This window comes from Amblyomma maculatum, chromosome 3 (genome assembly GCF_055883805.1).
Source record: "Amblyomma maculatum isolate TAMU_Amacu chromosome 3, ASM5588380v1, whole genome shotgun sequence".
NCBI lineage: Eukaryota > Metazoa > Arthropoda > Arachnida > Ixodida > Ixodidae > Amblyomma > Amblyomma maculatum.
The window spans coordinates 17,947,110-17,971,105 of record NC_139346.1 but is presented as its reverse complement, the minus strand read 5'-3'; the positions used below and the strand labels follow the sequence as shown (position 1 = coordinate 17,971,105).

Genomic DNA, 23,996 nt, shown 5'->3' with positions numbered 1-23,996 from the left:
TAGGAGACAGGGCGACGCTAGAGGCACAACTGAATTTTACTCAAACATGGCTGATCTCTGTCTCTGCTGTGTATTGTGCTGCAACATTTAAATATTGCAAGAAGCAAGCCCAAGTGTTCACCCTAGTGAGTTTTACTCGGCAGACTGCCAAGAACAGAGCCGAGCACACAGATGCCCAAGCAACCATTCATGAAATGATACACTCTTGTTGCAACCAGAGCTCCTTAATACTACCAGTTGCAAAACTTGCCATCGCGCCCATGTATCAAAAAACGGCGGTTTTGACTGGTCAAAATTCAGGTGCTTACGAATGACGGCAGCACCCGCGGCCATTAAAGAAAACTGCGTCTAAATTCCAAACTTTCTGATTGTTGACATATGCACAATCATTATGGAAAATAAAATTAGTTGAAGACTTGCAGCGGCAAATATTATTAGGATAACAGCCATATAGTTAGTTAAGCTGCAAAAGAGGAGAGAAAAATTTGATTTTCAAAAGGCAATGGCGGCAATAGCAAAAAAGCTTGTATTGAGTGCTTCCAGATGGTGCGACAATTCACAGACACCTGAAAAATGCGTACAAAATCTGGTCACTTTTTGAAGCGGAGTTTCGCAACTGGTATGATCCAAAAGCTCTGGTTGCAACCTGACAGAGCTGTCACCAATGCATTTAAAGCCCAGCTTCTTGACTTTACAAGAGAAAAACCTCAATGCGACCAAGTTCGCAAAACAATTAAGTTTTTTTCTGGAAAGTACGACTGTTACATTGAGGTTCAATAATAAATGACAGCGCACATATAGAATCTCTCCTTCTGGCAGGGACTTAGACATAACTGAGGTAGCACACAAGTGGCTTACTCACAAGCTTACTTAAGCATGAAAATCCTTGTGCGCAGAACAATTAACATTCACAGTATCTCACTGTATGGCACTGCACATCACCTGAACTCTTGTTAAAAACCCCGGCCACTCAGAATACTCGTCAACCTCGCTCACATGACCACATCAGCGCCCCCTGGTGACATCATCTGCCTCATGCCAGTTCCAGCCAACTGCACGGAAATGTTTGATCACAGTAATAGCATGGACTTGCACACTGCCCAATTTGACTGTCAGACAGGTCTTGTCGGGAGCTTGAGCTATCAAAAAGGTTTGTGTTTTTCAACCTATCTATGCTCACTCCATCATCATCATCATCATCATCAGCCTGACTATACCCGCCGAAGAGCGAAGGCCCCTCCCATATTCCTCCAATTAACCCGGTTCTGTGCTAGCTACATCCACTTGACTCCTGTGAACTTCTTAACCTCATCGGCCCGCCTAACATTCTGTCGCCTCCTGCTACGCTTTCCTTCTCTTGGAATCCAGTTTGTTATCCTAAGTGACCATCGGTTATCCTCTCTTCGCACTACATGTCCTGCCCATTTCTTCTTCATGATTTCCATTAGAATGTCAGTGACTTGAGCTATTTCTCTGACCCACTCTGCACGCTTCCTATCTCTTAATGTTGCCCCTACCATTTTTCTTTCTGTAGCCCTCTGCGTTGTCCTAAACTTAAGTAGAACCCTCTTGGTTAGCCTCCACGTTTCAGCCCCATAGGTGAGGAAATGCCAATAGGTCTTATGCCGCTCCCTCACTTCGAGTAGTGCATCCCTAGAAAAATTGAAGGACGCTTCGCCTTTAAGAGTTCAATGCAATAGCTCAACTGTTCCCCCAATGCTCTGAAGACAATGGATAATGTATAAGACTTTGCATTAGGCGGCATGTCGCGCCATCTGCTGCGGCAGCACTGTACGATTGGAGGAATTTTCCAGTAATCGACGATGAAGGTTCGCACTCATAATGGAGATATGCGCTTCGGTGTCTACAAGTGCACGCACGGAAACACCATCAACACAAATGCCTAGTTGGTTCAAGTGCGAGGTCTGTAGAGGATTCCGTATTCCGAGTTTGCGCCGTTATCGAAGTGTTGCTATCTCACGTGACCTCGAGTCATCTGATTGATCGAAATGCCGGAACCGGGTGTTGCCACTACGGAACCAGATGAAGTGGCAACATCATGTTTCAGCGTTTCCACCAATCACATGACCCAAGGTTGGGGAGATAGCGACACTTTTGATAACGACGCAAACTCGGAATACGGGCCCTGGTCGTGGATGCAGCTTCACCTCCGGGAGCTGCATCAGCTAGTTTTCCAAGTCAGGTCGGCCATATGAGGCTGCAGCTGAGGATCGAGGGGGCTGCGGGGATCAAAAACGACGGCCTCGTGGAGATGGAGAGAGGGAGGAGCGACGTGGTCGGGAGGTGGCGAAATCGTTGTCCGAATCTGTGGTTGGGGTAAAAAACAACGGGGTATATCTGTGTGGCAGTCATAGAAAAACTCGGTGCGAGGAATCGGAGACTATCGACTGCGGAATGCCGGGATATGTGACTGACGCAGTTACACCTGAAACAAGGTGCGATCATCAGGCATCCACCATTCTGCTGGACTGCAGTATCGATGAAAGTACGGGGTCCGAGGACGGAAAACAGTCGTGCTTGGTGGTCAGACTTTTGCATGCAACAGGCAGCAGGTGTGAGGTTCAAGTTTGCAAGTTCCTCTCGCACAACGACCTGAATAAGGGAGACTTCGGGCAAGGAGTGGCCGAGGACGGTGGTTTGGGGTGGTGTAGGTGCACAGGCCTCCATTTCGCGGCGAACGATTCAGGTGACGGTATTGATGATGTTAAGAGGCGAAGCGGAAGATGGGCTAGTTGGGCGGCTGCGGCACAACACACGAAGATGCGGCCACGGTATAAGAAGCCATTGAAACTGTGGAAATATGTGCTGGCTCTTCACTTGCTCGAAGAGACGGCATTCCTTGATAAGGGCATCCACGGTATCAGAGCCGACGGAACTGAACGCTGGCGCAACACGGAAACGGACAGAGACAAGAAATGGACACCACAAAATGTGGTGTGGAAAGAAAATGTGGAAAGAAATATGGTGTCAATTTCTTATCTGTGTCCGTTTCCGTGTTGCGCCGCCGTTCAATTCCATCATGCACCAACTCGCCCCCTAGGCCGTTATTCCGAGGTATCAGAGCCCTTGCACAGGAGAAAATGGAAGGCGTCATCCGCAATGTCTTTCAAAACGTGGCCCACTTTTGCAGATTCCGTCATAGTGGTGTCAACCTGGTGACATAGCTTGCAGTGGGAGACTGCACACGCGACTCAAGGTGTTTTATGGCTGCGAGCTTCAAAGCGTCTGGTGGTCCGAAGAGAGCGCAAAGCTTTTCTTTGAAGATCTCCCAACTCGGTAATTCGCCCTCATGTGTTTAAAACCATTGTCTCGCTGTGCCAGGCAAATGGAAAATTACATCTGCCAGCATAACAGTGTGGTCCCGCCTGTTATGGGTGCTGACATGTATGTTCTCTCCCAGGTGGCACGAGGAGAGACGAGAGAAGCAGGGCGCAAGGTCGCCATCCAAAGACAGTCTGGACCCAATCAGCCATTAGGTCGGCCGATATTATTCCTTTCTCATGGGCTCGTACATGTATGCCGGCTAAGAAGTTGGCCTTCGGCACAGTTTTCCTTTTAAAGGTAACGTACGGTGGCAACTTCCTGCCGTCTGCCGTAATAGCCAGCATTACCGTGAAAGGCTGCTTCTCAGCACCTGTCCTTTTGATGAGCATGCTGCGGGCTCCTCTTTCATCGACCGCTTGGCTCATCGGCGTGTTGAAGTTGATGGGTGAATGATCGGTGTTGCCGATTTGTGAGACGAGAAATTCTCCCTTTGAAAGCGGTGGTCGTGATGCCATGCTTCTGGCTGTGGCTCACACGTGCATCCTGATCACTTTGTGCGAAATGACACGGCCTACTACCCTTGTTACACGGGCAGGGTTAACCGCGGTTACGCAAAACTGTGGTTAGCCCATGTTACACGGCAGACCAAACCATGGTTACACCCCTAACCGCGGTTATCGCAAACCGAGCTTGGTGACCTCGGTTTGCGTCGTTAACCGAGGTTATGGCGGCGTCTGTGCACGGAGGCTGCTCGTAGGTGCCCGATTGCACGAAGCGTTCGAGCGGGTCTGCTTCAACAATGTACTCATTTGCCTACTATATCACGTTTAAAGACCGGCGTACAGAATGGCCGTTGCCTACTGTGCCACCCGAAGTCATCAGTTACGGCCGACAGCACAGCGACTGCGTACTGAAGCTCCGTCTTGTCTCTGCAGAATCATTTGCGGGGCTTGTCGCTGGGCGGAACATAAAAAAAATATATATATATATATGCGCGGCCTTAGCTGTATCTTGCAAGTGCACAGGTTCGCAACGCTTGAAGCATTGGATGCTGCGAGCAGGCCGAGCTTAGCTTTACCCCGGCAAACGACAGTGCCGTGCGTAACCCCCTAGTCGTTGCTAGGCCTAATTTGTTTCACTTCGAAGCCGCGGCGGTCGGCGCTTTGGAACTGATCGACGCTTTCGTAAATGGTCTACTCATGAAACTACCTTTTTGTGAATTCTATTCTGCCGTAGTAAAAGAACGATATCATTAACTTTGGTGAAGCATTAATTGCAAAGCTAGCACGAGCATAGCGGTTGAGCGCAATGCACCGGCGGCAGCTATAGCTTGAGCAGAAACTTGCTTGTGTCGTGGTTATAGTTCTTACCAGCAATTTTCCGCTGGTCAGCCATTATCAAGAGCGATTCATTCTTGATATTCTGTGCAGTATTACAGACATCAACAAATTTTAGCTTGCTTTATTTCTGACATCGGTGCTAGCGATACGCCGTGTCGTTCGCGTACGGTTTGCGGGAGGAGGGGCCACCGCCACGGCGGTGTTTACGGCGGTCGAGGAGGTGCTGCCATCGTGCCGTGCTTGACCGCGCTGTTGACGCCTCGTCGGACGGCACTCCAGTTAACTCCGGGAACCATATATATATAGGATGTTTGTAAATGCAGCTTCGTTCTGCCGATCACCGTAATGGGCAATGGCCGCCATAACCGAGAATGGCGGTGAGCTGTGTAACAGCAGCAAACCGCAATTGGCGGTTAACCGTGGTTAAGTTCGGTAACCGCGGTTAAGCGTAACCGTGGTTAAGACGGCCGTATAACTAGGGTACTCCTTTCGCAGGTCCAGGACATATTCCAGGACCTATTCTTCCACACCAGGAAACCTTCCTGTCTTCAGCCCCCTAAAGATTCGTAGCGTACAGCTTGTCACGCTGCTATTAACAGTCATCACACTGACTTTGTCTATTCCGAAATGCCTACAGACTGCACAATTTCCATGCTCAATTGCATACTCCAGCACAGCGTATAACGTGAAGCCGGCCGTGTAACTGACATTGCAGCCCACTGCCCTAGGCAGAACGCAATACACAAAACGCACAATGCAAAAGGCAAAAAAAAAACAAAAAAAACAAGAAAGTCGGAACAACTGACGACATCGTCACAGAGCGGTAATGGCTGCTGGAATAAAGTAGGACTACGCCACTATAGTGCCTAGAATATACTGGCTAGTATGCCAAGGGCGCACGCTCGCGTGGCCGCCGCGGTGATGCCTTCCCGCCGCCGCCGCGGGGAGGCGCTACCAATAGCTAAGGTGCTATCACTCCGCGTTCGCGGCCTTCACAGCATAGGCGGCATATAGGTCCGGATAGCGCGCTGCGCTTTTCACTGCGAAACCTGTCTCTTGACGATTTGAGCGCACTTTTCGTCTAAAAACAGTCTTGGTGGAAGACAATCGTACCGTCCTAAAACTGTGCGGAGAAAATCATACGCTGAAATAGCGCTCTAGGAAGCGTTACTGTCTGGTCCATGTCTGCTATATATCTGTTTTATTTATTCAGCTGAACCGGATAAGGTCTTAAGCAGAACACATATTGACTTCCTGATATCCAGCGAGAGAAGAAATTTGAGCCAACCACCTGAAGTTGACACGTACGTTACAATTGTTTGTTTTGATTAAACGATGGAGTCCGGGCCGGGTTCAATATATTGCTATGAAATATTCCGATGACGATTTGATTTGATATGGAGCCACTCGATTGCGATCCACGCATCGCGATCACGGATGTAGGGTATCGTATGCATCTTCCTTCTGAGTGAGCGTTCAGTCAGCTCATATCCCAGGTGGTAGTCCCGAATTATGGCAACTATATTTTCAATCGCGATCTAACCCGGAACGGATCGACGATGACTGTTATTGTCCGTGTCACACAGGTATCAGAAAATGCCTTTAATATTTTACACTGTTCATTAATCCAACTTTGAATTTTATTTACTCTTCGGTCTTTTCTTATGGTCCATGGTATATCGCGATGCCGCGCAGTCAAGTGCTACGAACGTCAATACGGGCCTCGTGCTTTCGGATAGGTTACATCGACGTTTCTGCAATTCAGTCACGCTTATTGCTAAGGCGATATATATCACGTTAGTGACGTTTCATAGCGTCCCATATATGCTACAGAAAAGAAGGGCGGTCTTGCTTTCTCGTACCATATGGTACGCGCGCATGTTTTCAAAGATCACATGCGACAATAAGCACAAGCAGTCTGAATCTGACTTCAGATTTTGTTCTTACTCTTTATTCATTTGTTTTATTAGGAAGTCACTTATTTGTTGCTTCATCATAAAGGATTATTATGCTGTGTGCTTTCTTTTGTAACTGAAGGAAAGGCAAGAAACAAAAATGGTAATTGTATCATTGATTCTTTTTTTTTTACAAAGTCTACAATACAGTAAAATTTGAGCAAAAAGGCAGCAGCAACAATAAACAAGTAGAAATATAGAAATGCACCGCTGAAGGTTTTGGAGAAAGGCCGCACATATGACACCGCAATAATTTTAAAGTAGTATGATACCAATTTTTGGTGGTATTTTTTTTTCACTTGCTAATGATGCGCTAGATATTCCTGTATAATTCTCCACGTGGTTTTTCGCTTACCACCGCTAAGTAATTTATAATTAATTTCACTTCACCAGTTTCGGCTTCGCGGTTTCAGCAGCCGAGCTTTTGTTGTACGGTCACAATTGTCTAGGTCACGCGTGGGGTTAAAAAAAAAAAAGCTTCAACAGCAGACTCACTTATTAGCGCCTCATTTTGCGCTTTCAATAGAGCCACTTGCTTCTGCGCTCCATGCTAGTTTTCTCTTAGCTCTTCTCAAAGCGCGAGAAATGTTGCAGCATTCCTTCTTTCTGCGCATCTTGTGTAAGCCTCCGCTGGTATTTGCATTAAGCTGCAGCTAACCACTTCAGAGTTGACGGTCAAGCGACACTTTTTCTGCAAAATACATTCCCATGAAAGATATGTGCTTCCTGAATCAGCTGGTTGCAGGCCACATCCGGAACAAAGACGTACCCTCCAGTGCACTCTGCCTATATAGCTCTTCAGCTTTAGATATTGTTGTATTGTACGTGCTTGTTTTTTTTTTTTTTTCCCCGAGAATATACACTTCGGGGGGTAGCGTCCACAGAACTGCGTTCAGGCTTCAAGCTTCCAAAAGTTATTATTTTTTCTATGTACAAAATGGCAAAGTTCTTTTTTTTTTTTCTGCTCGATAACGCACGTAGGCTACAGAGCCAGCAGATGCTTCGGTTAATTTGGTCCAAGTTTCAGGGATGTAAATTAAGTCAAACGGATCCTGAGGTTCAAAGCTGCACGTCTGCTGCTGCGGGCATGAGTTCTCACTCGGCTCTTCTGCTGCCGGCTCCTTGGAAGCATTGTCAAACATCCTTGACGGTCCGTGGCTGTCGTCTGCACCACTGGCATTACTGGCACTGCGCTTTTGTCGTTTAGCGGCCGGTTGGTCACAGAGGTTCCTCAACTTCCTTTTCGATGTCTTCTTAGACAGAAGATGGTTCGGATAATGGTCGAATAGCGTTGGCACGGTTTCGGGCTTAAGGCGTGGTCTATCTCTAGCGAGCTCGTTGACGATGCCGTTCACTGTCACTTTGAACGTTCTCTCGATGTAGCTCTCCTCAAAATATTTTTCACAGACAACACATGTTGAAGTCAACTTGCGGTCCTGTCTTTTAATCAGCCGCTTCCACTACGCAAGCTGCGCAGGGTCCGATGGCACACAGAACATAGAAACCTAGTCCTGATTCGAGCGGTAGCCACTCCGACAGAGCGACACGAAACATATGTCTTTTCCCTGCCCTGATGCTTTATTTTAAACATCATTAGTCGTTGAAAATTTAATTCTCTCACATGAATGCAAGGAACAGAACGACTAAAACAAAAGAACAGCGTAGACGTGTCCAAAGCGCTCGAACCACTGATGGCTCGGCCAGCGCAACTGCGGCAAATCAAGGGCGCGCCGGCGGCCGACGGCGTCGACGGCACCTTTACGATGAGCAGCGCCCCTGGCGGCCAAAGTTGGAAGGCATCGCCGGCACGGCCACCTCCTCCCATTGAGAGACCCCTCCGCACGGCACACTAGCAAGTATATTCTAGGCACTATAACGCCACTCTCTAGGGTCATTTTGATTGGCTGCTTCCGCGCGTCCTGCTGCCGTGCTGGTGTCACCAGTTACCGCTGGCTCCCGATAGTTTCGTATTCGTTTGGAAGCAGCCAGGAGGGGGAGGGGGGGGGAGGTGGAGAATTATAAGAAAACAGCGCTAGAGCGAGGAGGCGCCATGCGGCTGCTGCTTTTGCTGCCATGACAACAGGCAGATTGAATGATGTAAGAGCGCTGAACTGAAGCAGGAAAGCAAGGGACTGCAAGCGGGACAGCAAGAAACAACAGTTGGGGGTGCATTTATTACGCGGAAGAAAAAAAAATGCAAATTTTGACGACTGAAGTAAAGGATGCGTTCATTATGCGAGTGCGTTCGTTACGTAAGTAAATACAGTAATTGCACAACCTGCAATGTCCGTCATGAAAACCAACTTCCTTTTCTTTGACGTTATTACAATGTTCGTGGTGAAGATCATTCAGCCACTTTGCATTTTGACCAACACGCCTTTCCACATGTCAAGAATACGCTGTAGACTACAGTCGAACCTCGCTATAACGAACATGGATATAGCGAATTATCGGATAAAACGAACTAAAATCAAAGTTTGGTTAGTCTACGGTTTATTTCTATGGAAGTTCTTTCCGTATAGTGAAAAAAGATTGCAAAATTTGACACTAGATCAGTTAAAACGAAGCAGGTTTTTGCATTAAAACGGCAAAAAATGCGTAAAGGAGCTGGAAAAAACATTAAGAAACGCAATATTCAATCGATTGAATCGCCCGCTGCAGAAGTGTCTTAAATTGCCCGTGCTTACGTGTGCCGTGTCATCTAGCTGCAGCGACAAAAGCTAGCACCAACGACCTATGGCCTCCAAGATCATACCTCCGCACGGGGTGATCTCAGAGGTCATGAATGGCCAAGGCCAGGCTCGAGCGTCGTCGTCGCTGCTGCTCGAGTCCGGCCATGCAACAGCTGACAGGCATGTGGCTGGCATGTCATCACCATTGCCTCGTCACGGCGTGAGCCCCTGCCGTGCCTCTGCCACTGCGACCAACCGGTGCGCACGCGCTACACTCCACGAGTCTGTTGGCTGCGTCACGCAAATTGTGCATGGAGTTAACATCTCTTCTTATCATTTTTGCTCTCCAACGCAAAATGAAAAGCTAGATTTCGTGCCTATAGGAGAGAAAACCTGGGCCAGGGGGCGCTGCGCAGCTCTGAGCGTCAGCGCCCTCCATGGAGACGAAGGGGACGCTGTAGGCTTCAGTTTCAGCGCAGTTAAGTCGGGTCTGATGATTTTCAACGGCTCAACTGATCAGGGTATTAAAATTCAGGGCAAAACTACAAATGAGGCGGTACAGGGAGATATGGGCTGGGCATCTTTCGAAGTGCGGGAAGCTCAGAGTAAAATATTATATGAGGAACGCCTGAGGAAATTGGACAGTAACAGATGGGCAGCTGAAGTATTTAAATACCTGTACCTAAAAAGCGTTGACTCACAATGGAGGAAAAGAACTAGGAAACTAACCAGTAAGTATGCTAGTGACAAGGACGGAGAAATAAAGAGCATTAAGCAACAGGTGAAAAACACAGAAGGTAAAAATTGGATAAATTCGATGGAAAAGAAACAGAGTGTGGAATTATACCGTAAGTGGAAAATGCAGATCAGGAAGGAAGATTTCTTTGATAACTCAAGAGGCAGTGCCCTACTTTTTGAAGCTAGATCGGGGTGCCTTAGAACACGCAGCTACAAAAAGAAATTTAACAATGGAGATGACGCATGTGTTGTATGTGGAAACTCCAGTGAAACAATTGACCATATTATTCTCAAATGTAATGGTATCCATCCAGAAGTTGATGCAGGCGCAATCACTGTTCCTGAAGCTCTGGGGTTTTAGAGATACCAGTGGCCGGGTGAATAAACCGGCGGTGGAAACTAGCAAAAAACGACTGGAAGATTGGTGGCTTAAAAGCAGAGAAGTGACATAATGTAAGTAATGTAGGAACAAAAATTTAATGAACAGAATGATGGTTTAGTTAACCATTCTAAATCAATAATTAAGATTTATGGAGAAAAATGAGCATGATAGCTACTGCTACCACTCCGTTTCAAAGGGGACGCTCCTATATTCCATCCATCCATCCATCGTCAGCGCCCTCCATGGAGACCCTGTCAAAACCTCCGCGCACCGCGGTCGCGTCGTCTGCTCCCCGCCGCATCGAAAAGCATGCTGTCGTCTGTTCCGCAATGCTTTCCAGCACGTGTTTGCACGCGCGCTCAGTTGTTTCTCTCCTCCTACAGCCGTGTTCTGGCTGCCGTCGCGCTCCAACAAACGGGGCAAAAAAAAAAAGAGCGAGAACTGGTATGAAAAAATGACAGCGCGCTTTTTCGTAAAACTCGTATGGAAACAGTAACGAAATGGCTGTCGGCTTTTTTTTTCTTTTTTTTTTAGGTTCCTCGTACCGCTCGTATCTCGCACCTCTGTTTGTAACTGGCGATGCCGCAGCAGCCATCGCGGAACCAAGTCGGCCTCAAGAAACAGATATACGTCATTAATGCAATCACTCGGCGCTTATAAAGAAAAAACACATAAGTCAATCGTTCGATCTATCCTCATACGCGATCCTGCTTTGGAAGCTCAAAACTGCGCATTCGCTAGAGGAGATAACTGAACTAGGAATTGCAAAGCGTAGCTGTGGAATTAAGAAGACAAAGGTTTACTTGGAGAGATGTCCCCGCCTGCATGGAAAGTCGTCAGGCATTTCCTCGCTTTTCGTCTCATGGAGAGAGGAAACTGCCGCAAAAATGGCATGTCTCGGCTTCTCGTCAGTGACCCAGGTTGTTAAGAAACCCCTTATCGTTAAAGGTAGATAGGTCATTGATTTCAGATGGCAGCGCCGCAGCAGCGAACTCCCCTTGACCGTTGTCAGCAGGAACCAAAGGGTAAGGCGGCATGTTTTGTGCCTGGAATGCGTCCTAAAGGCGCCGAAAATAGGCCCCATGCACTGGTAGCATCGCCTAAAACATCTTTCCCCAGAGAGTTGAATAGGCTCCTTTTAAGTGGGCAGTCACAAATAGAAAGGAAGCTCCCCAACCAGTGCCCGGAGCACTCGTCGCTGCGTACACGCGTATCAATTCTCAACGAGAAGGCTGGACCCTTCATTCTCTGCACAACATGGACAGAGACATCAAGAGGTGCCGCCTCAAGTCCTTCAAAATACCTGTCGCCTGCCTCTGCCTTCGAGTAGCGAATTCGCGTTCATGTTTTTTTTTTTTTTTTTTTAATGTCTGAGCCTGCCACCAAGCACTCTTTGAAAACAATGTCCGCAGCGATCAATTAATCATAATTTCTCTCTTTCGAAAGTACCAATAAAAAGCATGCCTCCTGCCAGCCTCTGTCAGCCGGAGCACAGAAAAAAGCAAAAATAAGAAACCCCACTGGCAAAGAGCGCCAGCTTTGAGCGCGCAGACGCGCGACCATCTCCCCTTGTCCTCACTCTCCTTCTCCCGCTCCGCATGCATGTGCGGCTGCCTGTAGCATGCGCTCCCAAGCGAGCGGGCTGCGCAGACTCCGGAGACGACCATGCGCAGCGCAGGCGCGGGTGCACGTAAGTTTTGTAGTTCCTCTCCGCTCCGCTAGAAACCGAGCGCTGGCATCACGGAGCAAACTCCAGCTTTGGTTCTCTATAGACCCTTTACAGCGCGAGCGCATGGGCGCTGCCATATTTGATCATGTGACCCTTCCGCCATCGCTGGCCTTCGGGCCTTCTGGTTTGACAGCTTTCAGCTTGCTAGTACTCGGCTGCACAGTGCGGCGTACTCGCTTATCGCTGGGGACAACGAGCTTGTAGACAGCCGAAAAACTTCCTGTGAATGCTCATAGTGTGTGTGTAGGTGCTAAAAAATGTTTAATTTAACCACGTATTTCATTTATTGCATCCTCGTAACTATCTGCATTGGCTAGAACGTTTCGACAAACCGTCAGCCGTCGACTCATTTTCTTAAAATTTTTTTTTTACCGATTCCCTCTCTTGCGCTCTCAGTGGAAAACATTTTCTGTAAAACTGAATAGATTACAAACTGATCGTCGGCTCAAACTTTTTTCTTATTCTCTTGCGCAGAGGGCGAATGCATGTTCAGACCGTGCTGGCTGAGACGCATTATTAATGTTCACCATTTAACACTGTGCACAATATTTACTGCTCAATATGGACGCGCGTGTAATCCCCGACAATTGATAAGGTATAAGTTTACCTCCTGTAAACGTCCTGGCTTCAAAAGACTATTATGCTGCTTGATGGCCGCATCAGGCGCTCAGCGGCGATCACCTGCGCTCGGGCGAAAGTGACTGGAAACTGCACCGGAATTCAAAACCCACTGTATAGGCAGCCCAAGCAAGTAGGGATATAAAAACTCTTATTATGGTAAATTTTATCATTGGTCCGTCTATTAGTTTCATAAAAACAGCAGTTATTACAAATGCAGCAGTGCTTGTCTAAGTTTAACATCCCAAAGCGACTGAAGCTTTGAGTGGAGGATGCGGAAATTCCCACCCCCTGAGGTTCTTTAACGTGTACTGATATCGCACAGCACACGTGCACCTGAGTTGTCGGTTCCATCGAAAAGCAGCCGCCGAGGCCGGGATTCGATACCGCATATATCTTAACAGTACCTAATTAAAGTAAGCAAATTCACTAACATGCCCACACTGACTTTCCTTCTCTGCACAATCAATTCTTATAAATGCATATACATTAATAGTCACGTCAAGGTACTCCTTAACGCCATGCGAAAATAACGCGGCATCAATGGCACAATATACAACTCAGAAAACGTCAGGGTCGTTCTCACATTCCCATGGCTACTGCCGGTACTAAAGTGAGCTGGTGCGTGAGGTATAGTCTTTCTTCACAATGCACAAGCGCTTTATTTTTCCAGAACGAAACATGAACTCGTGATACACCTCCGAGAAAAACGGCGGCCTAGCTAGGCCATGATGTACAGCTTATGTAGAAAGCATCGTCTGTTCTTCTGCCAATAAAAAACAGGTTCATTAGCTCTACTTCCTTGCAGAATACTTCGACAATACAGATGACACCTGCATCCAAGCAGCGGTGTTTAAAAGTCAGCCGGCATTCTTACACAAGATGCACAGCAGCAGTCCGCAGTGCGCGCCGATGCGTTCCGAAGGCCAGCAATGACGGCCATACTAGTGGCGCCATCTGTTGGGGAGAGTGGAATTACTCTTTGTAAACGGTCTATACCTAGATTTTACACTGCACTCCCTTTAAACGAAACTGAACAGGGATAAAGAAAAATGTTTTGTTTGTTGACAGTGTCGTTGAAGGGTTGTGATCCCCAAAGTAGCTACGTAAAGTGGTTTGCTTCAGGCTGGTGTACCGCTTCTTCGCCAAATATACATTCATCTTGCTAAAGCTGCATGTGTATTCTAGCAGCCCTCTTGTTGGAAGTACCGCTGAAGCACCTCCACTGCCTGGCTTGCCTCGTTCACTGGCACTGGGTTGTCGTCATGGCTTATCTCCTCTTCACTTTCTTCATCAGACATTTCTTCAACTTCTTTTACAATGTCTGATGGCGTCCTTACGGCAGGTAATATCATCATCTCATAAATATTGCGCTGCTTAGTTGGACACGGACAAAGGAATTGGACAAATGCTAAGGTTAAGCTGAGGTGTCCAATTAAGCAGCGCAGTATTTATGAGATGTTTCAACTAGCCCAGTCCCAAGCACTTCTTAACATCATCAACATCAATAAATTAATAATCTTGCATAGTTAGCATGCCAGTGTTGAGCCAGATCACTGAAAAGATCTTGCGCTTCTGCAACATCAGCAGTTTCTTTGTGGCCACTGCTTGAACGGTGAAGCCCGCATGATGAAAGCATCGCTGGATGGTAGTTGTGGCAACTTCATCCCAAGAATGAGCCAGAATGTGAATGGCAGACAGAAGATCTATGCTGTATTCTTTGTCTCTGTCCATACTGTGGGGATATGAGGGGAGACGGTATTCCACCCCGCTCCTACTCCGCAGGTGCAACGTCCTCGCTGGCGACCCGCAGAGGGAACAAAGGGGACAAAGGACGGGGGCGACACATCGGTAATACTCTAATGCTATTTATTGCACTTGCAAATAATACAGAGCATGCCGGCTAGCTATACATCAACAAGGTTTTCCTTGGAAGGGCAAGGCTATGTAAGAAGGACTTTTGACTCACCGGCTGGGAAATGGGGGTGCGACTCCGGCGGCGGACATTTGCACGCGCCGTGAATATGGCGGCAGGGATCTCCCGTGCGCCGCCACATTCTTCGGACAAAGCCATACCACGGCGTTTGCCGCGGGAGGCGGCGAGAGCGTGCGGTATTTACCGGTCGCTTCGCCGTTGGGAACCAGAAGATGGGCGGTCGTGCACGACGGGTCCTCCCGTGTGCGCAGCGTACTCCGTGCCCGCTATCCCCCGGCATTTGCCGGGAGAGGCGGCGGGAGACGACCGCTCTCGTTGCCGGCTGGATCCAGAAGCTCTCCCTCGTCTTCTCGCGGGTACCCGCGTAGACGTCTCAGTGGCTCATCCATCGTTGATTCTCCTTCCCCCAAGGGGAGGCATTTACCTCCTCTCCCAGCCGGCGCTGCCACGACGCTCATCGGAGTGGTGGTGACCGGTCGCGGCGAAGGGGGAGGAAACTGGTTTTCCACATCCCTCCCTCCTTAAATGTTCACCTATGGTTGTTAAGAGCTGCTCCTTGGATGCCATCCGCGGGGTCCACACGAGGCTTGCAATGACGACCGCAGGGCAGCTCGCACAGGCAAGACACTAGTACAATCCAAACGTTGGTGTCATCCGACGAGCAGCAAGGTGAAGGGGCCCCCGCTGTCCATCGGCAGGTTCCAGAAGTCAGCGTGACGGGAGGGTGTTGTTCCCGCTGGCGCGCCTTTGTTGGCAGGTAGGGGTTGGCCTCCTCTCCTGTCAAGCCGGACTGGTTCTGTGAGACTCCGAGCAGGTCCAGGCGGCTTCACTTGATATCTGCACAACCCTCCGGATCTCCAAAAAGGTTGAATAAATTGAGCAAAATGATCATTTGGTAAAATGCGGGCCAATGCGAGTGCCAGACAATTTTATCTGGCACCGCACTGCGTTCCGTTAATCCGAACGAAGCACGGGCATCCGCATTTCGTTTGCCGGCATAATAATCTGGTTCCACGAAATTTCCGATTCGCCTTCTCAGCCCAAAAATACCAAGTTCATTTGAACGAAGTTAGCTTTCTCTAATTCAGCGAGATGTTCGGCTACAGCGAGGTTAATATATAACAAGCAAAACGCATTTGCGCATGCTGTATGCCACGATTAGACTGTCCTCCGACGTGCGACAGGCAGCTCCCCAAAAGAGCCTTAAGCCTACTCGCTCTAGCTCTAAGGACAATAGAACGCAGCGCCGTGAGGATGTGCATCTCCGCCAAGGATCCCAGGGTGGCCCTACTCGCTCGCTGCCATCCAAAGGCAACTTCTGAGCGAACGGCGCCCACCGCGTCCAGCTTACGTCCAGCGGTGTCTGAGCGCTCCAGTGCTTTCCGGCAATCACGGCTGCAATACCAGTCAGCCGATTGCGGCACCTGGCTCCCAGAGCCAAAGAGACGGAAGAGGAAATATTTACAATTACAACTATATACAAGAAAAGTAGGGCCACCGTCCCGGCTGAGGCACTCACTCGCTTCCGGCGTGCTGTCCTCCGTGGACGGCTCGGTCTCGCGCTCCATGTACAGACCTCGTGGCTGCACCTCTCAAAGGCCTCGGCACGCACATAAACACACACCCACACACAAATACATGCACGACCATTTGTTCTCGGTGCAACTCCTCCCACCTCGACGTCAGGAAAGCATATTAGCCTTGCTAGCATAGCGATGTCGGGTCAGGCCTAATATTAAAACTCCGGGCAGGCACTCCACGCCGCGAACTGACTATCGCCCTTTGTCCCTAGGGAGGGGTAACTAACTCAAGTGCTTCTGCACGAGAGAACCACGTCGAGGCGCCATAGGGGAGAAAACCTGGGCCAGGGGGCGCTGCGCCGCTCTGTGCGTCAGCGCCCTCCATGGAGACCCCGTCAAAATCTACGCGCAGCCCGGCCGCGTCGTCTGCTAGCCGCCGCATAGAAAAGCATGTTGTCGTCTGCTCCACACTGCTTTCTAGAACGTGTTTGCGCGCGCGCGCTCGGTTGTTTCTCTCCTCCTCCGGCCGCATTGTGGCCACCGTCGCGCTCTAACAATGAGGGGGGAAGAAGAAAGAAAGAAAAGAACTAGAAGGAAAATAATGACGGCGCACTTTTTTCGCGAAGCTTGTGTGGAAACGGTAACGGAATGGTTGTGGGCCTTTCTTTTTTTCTTTTTTTTTTTTTGGGGGGGGGGGGTGGATATCTCGTACCGTTCGTGTGTCGTACTTCTCTAACTGGCGGTGCTGAAACAGCCATCGTGGAACTGGGTCGGCCTCAAGAAACAGATATTCGTCATTAATGCGATCACTTTACGTCAATCATCCTATCCTCATACGCGATCCTGCTTCGGGAGCTCAAAACTGCGCGTTCGCTATAGGAGATAACTGAACTAGGAATTGCGCAGCGTAACAGTGGAATTAAGAAGACAAAGATTTCCGTGGAGAGATGTCCCCGTCTGCATGGAAAGTCGTCAGACATTTCCTCGCTGTTCGTCTCGTGGAGAGGAAACTGCCGCAAAAATGGCATGCCTCGGCTTCTGGGGAATGGGGAAGAAACCCCTCATCATTAACGGTAGCTAGGTCATTGATTTCGGATGGCAGCGCCGCAGCAGTGAACTTCCCCTGGCCAGTGTTGGCAGGAACCAAAAGGTAAGGCGGCATGCTTTGTGCCTTTGTAGGGAACGCATCCTAAACGCGCCGAAAACAGGCCCCACGGCGCCGGCAGCACTGCCTAAAACGTTTGTCCCCAAAGAGCTGAATAGGCCCCTTTCAAGTGACCAGTCACAAAGGGAAAGGAAGGAGCACTCGAAGGCTGGACCCTTCATTCTGTGAAAATAGACAGAGGCATCAAGAGGTGCCGCCTCAAGTCCTTCAAGATACCTGTCGTTTGCCTCCCGCCTTCAAGCAGCGAATTCGCGTTCATTTTTTTTTTTTATGTATGTCTGAGCCTGCCAACAAGCGCTCTTTGAAAACAATGTCCGGCGATCAATTAAGCATAATTTCTTGCTTTCAAAAGCACCGATAAAAAACATGCCTCCAGCCAGCCTCTATGTTAGCCGGGGCACAGAAAAAAGCAAAATTAAGAAATCCCACTGGCAAAGAGCGCCGGCTTTGTGCGCGAGAACGCGCCACCAACCCCCCTCGTCCTCACTCTCCTTCTCCCGCTCCGCGTGCACGCACGGCTGAATGTAGCACGCGCTCCCAAGCGAGCGGGCTGCGCAGACTCCCCAGACAGCCACGCGTAGCGCGGGCGCGGATGCGCGTAGGTTTTGTAGTTCCTCTCCGCTCCGCTGGAAACCGAGCGCTGGCGTCGCGGAGCAAACTCCAGCTATGGTTCCCTATTGTGGCGATATGAGGGGGACGGTCTTCCGCCCCGCTCCTACTCCGAAGGTGCAACGTCCTCGCTGGCGACCCGCGGAGGGAACAAAGGGGACAAAGGACGGGGAAATAGTTAATACTCCAATGCTATTTATTGCACTTGCAAATAATACAGAGCATGCCGGCTAGCTATACATCAACAAGGTTTTCCTTGGAAGGGGCAAGGCTACATAAGAAGGACTTTTGCCTCACCGGCTAGGGAATGGGGGTGCGACTTCGGCAGCGGACATTTGCACTCGCCGTGAATATGGCGGCCGGGATCACCCGTGCGCGCCGCATTCTTCGGACAAAGCCATACCACGGCGTTTGCCGCGGGAGGCGGCGAGAGCGTGCGGTATTTACCGGTCGCTTTGCCGTTGGGAGCCAGAAGATGGGCGGTCGTGCACGACGGGTCCTACCGTGTGTGCAGCGTATTCCGTGCCCACTATCCCTCGGCATTTGCCGAGAGAGGCGGCGGGAGACGACCGCTCTCGTTGCCGGCTTGATCCAGAATCTCTCCCTCGTCTTTTCGCGGGAACCCGCGTAGACGTCTCAGTGACGCATCCATCGTTGATTCTCCTTCCCCCAAGGGGAGGCATTTACCTCCTCTCCCAGCCGGCGCTGCCACGACGCTCGTCGGAGTGGTGGTGACCGGTCGCGGCGAAGGGGGAGGAAACTGATTTTCCACAATACAGAGCACCATCCTTTTCAGGACATGGCGACAAAAAAACCCCTTTAGATTGTGAATGACGCCCTGTGTCCATGGGTTCAAGTATAGCTGTTGTGTTCACAGGGCGGAACTCCAGCTGAATGGAATTAAGATCTTCACAGAGCGCTGGGCAATTGCCCACAATAAAAACAATCTTCCTGCAGTCCAGCGGGTGTCCCTTGTGTTTCGTGTTCTTTGTGCTTGTGTTTTTACCGCTACAAAATGATTCCAACAAGAAATCACCAACTAGCCCAACTTGAAGTTTTATTAACGAAGTTTGTCTAGCAGGTGTCCCTTGCGTTTCGTGTTCTTTGTGTCCGTGTTTTTACCGCTACAAAATGATTCCAACCTTCCTGCCTTTCCTTGTGAACTCGGCTTCCCTCTTCCTCAGCCAGGTGTCAAATATGGCCTGTGTCATCCATGCCTTGGTATTTGCATGGTGAAGCACAGGCAGTTCTTTGACACCTTTAAAAGCTTGGGGTTGCTTTGCTTTCCCGATAACCACGAGTTTCAGTTTTTCGGACCCCTCCATCCTGGCTCCAACCAACACAGTGATACGATCCTTGCTGTGTTTTCCTCCTGTGCACATTCATTCATTCATTCACATATACTGCAGCCCCCGTCAGGGGCTATTGCAGGAGTGGGGAAAAGTACAGCATTTCACATCTCACCTTTGAAGCTTAGAGATTTGTTAGGAAGGAGCTTATAAAAAGGTGCCCTTTAATCCACGTTGAAAATGTCTCTTGGTTTATATTTGCGAGGACGTTTTTGAGCTTCTGTTCTCGCCAGGTCATGCAAACATCCTTGTCTACCGTGGCGCTCTCAACTGCTATGGTGTGAAAAACAAGGCCGTGGCACTTCTTGTAACAGCTTTACCATCTGTCACTGAATTTAAAATTTTCGATGCCCACTTGGAGTGCGATCTCTCGCCTTTTCTTCCAGAATAGGCCCGCTTACCGGAATGTTTGAGCTTCGGGCACAGTTAAACCACAGGAAATGTGCCTTCTCGAGCTGCCCGTGGTCAGCCTGACGCATTCTTTTTCTGTCGGGGGCAAATGCACCACTGTTAAATGCTGTCTCGACCTTCTCCTGATCCTTGAGGATCCTCGAAACTGTGCATTTTGGAATGCCGTGCCGCTATGCAATAGCAGTCTTCGATTTTTTTCCAGGCTTCAAGTCTTGAAGGAATTTCATTTTAGCGCTTAAAGATAACGCATTATGGGGACGCTTCTTCGCAGCTTGTTGCCCGCATGAAAAAAGCAACGAACGATTTTGAGCATCGACACACTGCAAAATAACGTCAATGCAAAAAAAATAAATAAATAATACGGAAGGAATTGGATTGGATTTTGGATATCAACATTAACAAAGACGGTGACAATGTCGATTCGCCGTATGTTCAGTTTCGCTTCGTTTCATTTATCCATGTAGCATGCAAAATAGAATTTCGATTGTCGAGCATTACTTACCACAGATATTATAGGAAACCAATTATTTGTTTTGAAATTGTTTCATTTAAGAGGCATTTTCATTTATGAGAGTTTTGTTTAGCGTGCATCCTGTAATTTTAAAAAATTGTGCGTTTTCACACCTTTGTGTTGTCCATATTAGCACGCATTTTGTTTTGCTTTTGTAGCAAACTTACAGGAATTTGGGCACACACTTTTATAATGAATATCAGATGTAACGAAAAAATTTTTCCGCCACGTATTACTTCGTTATAACGAGGTTCAACTGTACTGCTTTTGTATATTCAGTGACCTTAGTGTCGTGCTTTTTTGTAAACAGTTTTATGCAGGGCCTGGTCTTGCCAATGTGCATGGTTTCTGTAATTTATACGGATGTGAAGAAACAACTTTGACAATCGGCCGTCCTCTGGTCCTTAAGTGATGGGTTATTTAACCCTTTAACCACCAATTTATTTTCTGAAAAATGTACCAAAATTGCCAATTTTTTTTTTAAGTGACCATAATTTTCTCCAGGTAATTATGGTTCTGAAAATATATAACTTGAATGGTTTGTGGTTAAAATTAACACTAAAAGTAAAAAAAAAAAAAAACTTCACGAGGGTGGCTCTCCCACAGTACATGCGCATTGTGAAATCTCTTTTGAGCCTTCAATTAGGCGCCAAAGGCGCAAAATGCGTTTTTTATGGTCGACTAACTCCCTCTAGTGTTCAAAATCGCAACCAATGCAATTGACGACCGTAACTCGTCTTTCGAGATGGCAGCACCGCAATATCGGGCCGGACGAGTGTAACTCGTCATTTGCGATTCTGGTACGATCTGCCATGATGAGTACTGCTTGGAGTTGGTGGTTAAAGGGTTAAACCAGACATACAAGCCTCCACAAGTAATCTTATGTGGGCTGAACGCCCACCTGACTTCCTGCTCTTGTTTGCATTTTTTCGCCTTAACTTTGGACCTTGCATTTCAATAAACATAGTAGGCAATTTCATGTTGATTACACCCACAAAACACAAAAAAAGGCAGATATTAGAGAGATGCTAGATGTCATTTTGGTTTTCTAAAATGGCAATTTTAACAATGAGCAGAGGTTGGCCCTCATACCATGCTGCTTTCATTCTGCACAGAAATGCGAGAAAGGGCGCTCAAATATGTAAACAATAATAAAAATCTCCCTTTGAAATTACACTTCCAGTGTCACTGCCTTGAATTTACAAAATTATGATGGCTACCCCCTGCTTTTTTTGGAGAGAATTATCCATGATAAACGGCTGAAAGTTACTGCTCATGTGTGTTCTGTCTCGTCCTGGTGTGGCGTTGTGCTATTTTTGGAGTTGGCATTCAAGCCCCCCTTATATACACAGTCTCTAGCTGCAGCTAATGTTTAAAAGACATGACCAGATATCATCATCATCATCAGCCTGACTATACCCACTGCAGGGCGAAGGTCTCTCCCATATTCCTCCAATTAACCTGGTTCTGTGCTAGCTGCATCCACATGACCCCTGTGAACTTCTTAACCTCATACGCCCACCTAATTTTCTGCCGCCCCCTGCTACGCTTTCCTTCCCTTGGAATCCAGTTTGTTACCCTAAGCGACCATCGGTTATCCTCTCTTCGCGCTACATGTCCTGCCCATGCCCATTTCTTCTTCTTGATTTCCACTAGAATGTCAGTGACTTGAGTTATTTCTCTGACCCACTCTGCATGTTTCCTATCTCTTAATGTTATCCCTACCATTTTTCGTTCCATAGCCCACAGAGGGCTATGGGACCAGATAAACAGGCATTAAATAAAAAAAAAATGTTGTCACTCACCCGTCCAAGCTGAGGTCGCTGAGCTGTGCTGTAATCTTCTCCTCTGTGATGGTCAGCTTCCTGGGCGGGATCCTGCTGAACAGGGCATTCATAAACAAACGTGAGCGCTGATGATGAGCATCCCAATGCCTCCACTATCAATGGCATGGCATTTGAAAAGGTACTGGTGAGGCAGGTGCAGACGACGCGTCTGACAGAGCACCAGTGCAGGCAATGCCTCAGCTTTCGATGTTCCCACTCGGCGTTTTCGAAGGACCTGTCTGCCAAAAGTTCTTCAAACTGGAAATGGTTTGGAGCTGAATCCATAGTTTCTTACTCTTACCTAGACAGAAAGCTGTGTTGCCATCTATGGGAATTTACATGGAGTTTCCTGACGACCGGTTCAACCCCCATGGGCGCCCTAAGCATCATGAGCCGGATACCTACCGAGTGCAGAACTACAACTTTTGGCCAAAACTAATGCAAAGATAAACATTGTTCTACCGTAAACAATATCCTAACATTCACTTTTGTGACTATAAATTGCAATAAGAGAGAGAAACAGCATGTCAGTGTAAAATTTATACAATATAAGCGATGGCTCTTTCTGCTATTTGCTTAGCTCTGAGCAGCACAGATACCAACATTTCGCACTTAATAGACACACTTTGATAGGAAAAAATTGTTTTGAAAATATCTATGGTTGCACAATCACTTAAGAAAATTTTTAGTGGCATTTCAGGAAACAGAACCCTTTTATTGACGACGTCTACTTTTGCGCCTTCGCTACTATGGCTTTTGCGGTCTATGTACTCACCTTGAGATGATGATGATGATGAAAAAGAGAAATCATAGTAACGCCACTCCATGCACCCGAGAAAAACCAACTGCCCCACATCAAGTAGGGAACCGGCCCATGATTCTTAGCACGCCCATGGTGGCTGAAGTGCAGCGCCCTCAGCTTTCCCTCTAGTTAAGAGTGTAAGAAACTCTATGGCTGAATCATACTGTTGCCAGAATAGAAAGCGTTTGCCAAGGACACAAACTGAGCCACAGGACTTGCAGCGCTACACCATGACATCTTTGTATGAACCCTTTTGAAAAGTCCCAGTGATAGAACTTTTATTTTCTGATACAAATAATTGAAATGCTTGTTATCACCTCTCAAGTCTGTGGCAGAGCCAAATATTTACTTGCTTGCTATCGAGGTATCGAGGTTATATTGTTTGCACCAATTTCAGTTGCAAGCACTGAGGCCAGCGCTACTGCAGTCTTAAGCATCACCAGTTTTGGTCACACCACAGAATACAGGCTTATTATTCAGCAGCAGTAAGCATAACAAGGCTGACGTAACAGTACTGAGACCTGGTCTACAAAACCATCGGAGGCATATCCTGGCAGAGAAGCTTCCAAGGAAAACCATTTGCTAGTCACCAGTGCTGAGCAAAGAGAACGTTTTCTGAATAAACCGAAATGTTAATGATATGCACCTTTTGGTGGTACTGAACTGATGGAAATGAGTGTGGAAGACTCAACATTTACCGCAGTTATCACATAGCAGAGCACATATGTGTTCTGCTTCATATTTGCAAGCAACCACTATAGGCTTTAATGCGCAGGTTGGAGTGCAGTGTTGGCGGGAAAAGAATGCTTTGAGGTATTTACAAACAGCACTGGCAGCCATTTTGTCCTAAAAACCACTTTTGCCGCCCGACATTTGTGCCATAGTTTTCTTTTTCTTCTGATTGGCTTTCTCTAAATTTTCTCTTGGGAGTTTCCCTTTTTCTTTTATTTTCAATTGGTTTTTGCCTGCGATAACCTCTGGTTTGGTGCGAGCTTCCTCTCACATTTATTTAATATTTTTTGTCATTTTGAGAATTTACAATACAGGGGAAAATGAGCTGGTATTCAAAGAAATGAGAATGGCGGTTGGCACACTTTCTGGTTTGGTTTCTTGGGCTCTCGAAGCGACTGAGGCTACGAGAGATGCCG

General features: G+C 47.9%; 1 protein-coding gene across 5 annotated transcripts in view; it reads right to left on the bottom strand.

Annotated features, from left to right (window-relative positions):
• Positions 1-23,996, bottom strand: part of LOC146194291 (uncharacterized) — an 85,532-nt gene that overhangs the window by 8,945 nt on the left and 52,591 nt on the right. For 4 of the 5 annotated variants that reach the window (XM_084597331.1, XM_084597335.1, XM_084597334.1 and 1 more), the window contains one exon: positions 22,026-22,100. In XM_084597331.1, coding sequence (XP_084453457.1) covers positions 22,026-22,100 — 75 coding nt within the window. The remainder of the gene's footprint in view (positions 1-22,025; positions 22,101-23,996) is intronic. The other variant, XM_084597333.1, reaches the window with a different exon arrangement.